At 46.1% G+C, this 4,299-nt stretch overlaps 1 protein-coding gene across 1 annotated transcript in view; it reads right to left on the minus strand.

The window, feature by feature from the left end:
* Positions 1-3,936, minus strand: part of LOC143276731 (organic anion transporter 3-like) — an 11,044-nt gene extending 7,108 nt beyond the window's left edge. The window contains exon 1 of the mRNA XM_076581395.1: positions 3,854-3,936. Within this exon, the coding sequence (XP_076437510.1) occupies positions 3,854-3,914 (61 nt within the window). The 5' untranslated portion in view covers positions 3,915-3,936. The remainder of the gene's footprint in view (positions 1-3,853) is intronic.
* Positions 3,937-4,299: the final 363 nt, after the last annotated feature.

Genomic DNA, 4,299 nt, shown 5'->3' on the forward strand with positions numbered 1-4,299 from the left:
CAGCCTCACACATACCATGTCGACGAACTTGACATGAACAAAGTCAACATTGAATCTTCAGATGAAGAAACAGACAGTGATGCTGCATTTGTCTTTGCAACAAAAATATTAACACTGAATGACTCCCACATTTTAATGTTTCCATTCAAGGCATAAAAATGAATGTTCTTGCTGACTCAGGAGCAACAATAAATCTACTGTCAGAAAAAGATTTTGAACGTCTTTGCCCTCGTCCTACTTTGAAATCATCACGAACAAGAATCTCAGCATATGGACAACAATCCATTCCTGTGATAGGAACATTCAAAACATAGAAGTCTGACAGCTGAAACAACTACAGCAATCTGCGTTGTACCTGGAAATGAACGACCCATTCTGAGCTGGAAAACTTTACAAGAACTACAATTCATCACCACTGTGAATAAGGCTGACTCAGTGGAAAATGAATTGACAAAAGAATTTCCAGAATTGTTCACTGGTCTAGGATGTCTAAAAGACACTTCAGTCAAACTCCACATTGATGAAAATGTCCAACCTGTTTGCTCAACCATATATACGCACACCATTTCACGTTCGCAAACATGCTGAAGAACAAATTAAAAAAGATCTTGATCAAGGAGTCATTGAAAAAGCTACAGGTCCTACACCTTGGGTGTCCCCTATTGTTGTTCCTAAGCCAAAACAGCCTGGAAAGGTTCGTGTATGTGTTGACATGTGCGCTGGAAATAAAACCATCAGACAAGAAAGACAGCACTCCAACGCTTGATGAACTGAAAACACTTCTTTCGGGCACAAAAATCTTTTCCAAACTAGACGGCAACCAAGGTTATAATTAACTTGAGCTCAACGAAGAATCTTGTCACATCACAACTTTCTCAACACATCTTGGACTCTATCGCTACCGCCGACTGTTCTTTGGTGTGAACTCGGCAAGTGAGATTTTTCAGGAAACAATGCGTCAAGCACTCAGTGGTCTGAAAGGTGTTGTGAACGTAAGTGATGACATTTTGTGCTTTGGTACATCACAAGCAGATCATGATGCCAGTCTGCGAGCATCATTTCAACGTCTTCAGCAGGAAGGCTTGAATAATAATAATAATGGTATTTATATAGCGCTGAATCTTGTGCAGAGACAAATCAAAGCGCTTTCGCACCAGTTGTTCACACGCATGCATAACTCTAAAACTATAGAAACTAAAGACAAGGAAGGGCAGGCAAGGGAGGCTATTTTGGGAAGAGGTGGACTTGAAAGAGCTGAGAGTGGAGATTTGACGAAGCGAAAGAGGAAGTTCATTCCAATCGCAAGGTCCAGAGACAGAAAAAGAACGGCGGCCAACAGTCGAGTGTTTGAATCTGGGTATCATGGCATAAACAGAGTGGATCCGAAGCCGATCGTAGTGAGCGAGATGGAGAGTAGAGGTGAAGGCAGCCACAGAGATAGGAAGGGGCAGTTTTGTGAATACATTTATAACATAGAGTGCTGATCTTGTACTTTATTCGGTGTGAGACAGGGGGCCAGTGGAGATGTTGCAAAAGAGGAGTGATGTGCTCAGATCTTTTCTTTCTGAGGACGAGTCGGGCAACAGAGTTTTGTATGCGCTGAAGGGACTGAATGGATGAAGCAGGCAAACCAGACAATAGAGAGTTACAGTAGTCAAGGCGAGAGAGAATGACAGAAACGACAAGTCTAGATGTTGCGTCAGTGGACAGATATTTCCGGACTGCACTGATGCGCCGCAGTTGACAGTAGCAGGACTGACATGTCTGACTGATAAATTTTTGTATGGACAGGTATTGTCAAGGACAACACCGAGGTTCCTGACTGACGTGGAAAGAGGGATGGATGTACTGCCAAGTTTGATTGTGTCAATTGTGATGGAAGAGAGTTTTTGTTTAGTTCCTATGATCATTGCTTCAGTTTTGTCCGCGTTCAACTGTAACTTATTTCGAGTCATCCACTCAACGCTGCTAAATGCAGCTACAACAAGAAATCACTTGAATTTCTCGGACATGTTTTCGGAGAGAATGGCGTCAAACCAAGTCAAGAGAAACTACAAACTATCCTGGAACTTCCAACTTCTACCAACGCATCAGAAGTTCGCAGTCTGCTTGGCATGATGAACTTCTGTGGAGCACATCACATACCGAACTATGTCACTTTGACACATGATCTGAGACAGCTCACCAAGAAAGCTACTCCATTTTCATGGACAGAAAAGCATGACACCACTTATGAAACTAAAAAAAGCGCTCTCTTCGAAGAGACTTAACCATTAAGATCTTCCGCTGAAACTATATGAGTTACTTCCCGTGTTTTGCACACGACACTTAAGTTGGCATCCGTCTGTCTCGGGAGACATTGGGAACTCTGCACCTAGTTCGGTCAAGTCAGTGTTGAGTTACAGAGCCTGCTGTGGCTGTACAGTCCGATTCTGAATCGGCAAGCTCTGTTGCATTTGCCGCAGGTGAAAATCGCGCATGGCTCAGAGGGAGGAGGTTCACTGGGCCAGAGGAGGGCGAGGATGCGGGCTGTGCCACTGTATGGCGGTTCCACAGAGGACAGTGGAGAGTTCCTCACGGCGAATCCAACGCCATGCTGTCTTGGCTCTTCAAGTTCCTTGCCCTGCCAGAAGAACGTGTAGTTATGTTCCCTGAGGCTGTCGCTTAAGGGAAGTCTTGTTTCCTGTAGTGCGGCAATGTCGATGTTGAGCCTTGTGAGCACACAATCGATGATGGCTGTTTTCGTGGAATCATCGAATTGTTGCAGGTCATTTGAGAGGCCAGGACACATTGTCCTGACATTCCAGTTTGCTAAACGCAAGATGGGTGGTTTTTTGTTTCTGATTTTGCCTGGTGCAGGGTTACAGTTTACTTGTCTGTCTTTTCCCTAGCTCCAAGCACCCACTGAAGCAGGCAGACTGTGGCAGGTCAGCACCTTATTAGCTGGGGGCTGCCCAGCTTGGAGCGGGCGGTAGCTGACCAGTGGGACTACGATGATCCCTCCCACTGTCAGAGGCAGCCCGTAGCGCCTGGACCTACGTCAATCGGTCCCAGCTTATAACTCGTAACTGCTGCCTCCCGTGTTGTTCCTGTCGCTGGGGACAGCGGCACTGAAGTAACCTCTCCAGGGCGCGAGCCTGGGCGAAGTTTATGGAGATCCTGGGTTGCTCAGTCTTCAGAATCCCCCTCTCGGCCTCACCGATGTAGTCCGAAGGAACGCAGAGCGATACGTTCGGCACCAGCTTGGCTGCAGGAGCTGCCGGAAGAAAGTGAAACGTCCAACCGCCTTGAGGGCTCGAACTCCGGATTTTCCCTCAGGGTTTACTCCCGAAGTTTTTCCCGTGACCGGGTATGCCGCAAGGCAGCGGAGGTTTGGAGTCAGGGTTTTCCTTCCCCTAGATGGACTGCCTTCCCAGGCTGACGAGCTCCATCTGCCCGAAGCATCTGGTTTTGAGGCGCCAGAGACTCGCCTTTCGTCCCGTCTCCTGTCAGTACAAGCAGTTCCGCCGGGCTTAGAGGCCAAGCCACACGGGCAGGCCAGGGGTTGGGCTTGGTTGTCAGAGGCTATTTGAGATGCACGCCGTATGGGAGCACACGACACTATTCAACAACGATCGAGCCAGTCGTTAACGTACACAAACATTACACTGACGACAATGAAAAAAGATGGTAACATAGCAACAACATAGAAGGTTTGTACTGTGTCTTATAAATCTTAAGGTTTCATGACAATAAAGTATTCTATTATATCCTGTTCTAAACTATTCTATTCCATTCTATTTCATCATATTCTATACTATTCTATCGTATCGTATCCTATTCAGTTATGTTCTATTATGTTCTGTTCACACACCTTTGAAATGAAAGCACACTCCACTGGCGATCAGCGCTACCCCAGCGATGCCATGGAACATTCCCACAGTCCCTTTTCTGCCCAGTCTGCAGACAACAGCAACAACAACAACATCAGCAACAACAACAGCAACAACATCAGCAGCAGCAGCAGCAGCAGCAACAACAACAACAACATCATCAGCAGCAGCAACAACAACATCAGCAGCAACAACAACAACATCAGCAAAAACAACATCATCATCAGCAACAACATCAGCAGCAGCAGCAACAACAACATCATCATCATCAGCAACAACAACAACATCAGCAACAACATCATCAACAGCAACAACAACAGCAACAACAATAGCAACAAAACATCCCTCACCCAGAACCGGAACCAAAGGGTTTCAATGCCTGCTCACCCTTCCTCCTCAAGTTTTACAGAAAAAAAAAGAAGCCAAA

This window comes from Babylonia areolata, chromosome 32 (genome assembly GCF_041734735.1).
Source record: "Babylonia areolata isolate BAREFJ2019XMU chromosome 32, ASM4173473v1, whole genome shotgun sequence".
NCBI classification, from domain to species: Eukaryota; Metazoa; Mollusca; class Gastropoda; order Neogastropoda; family Buccinidae; genus Babylonia; species Babylonia areolata.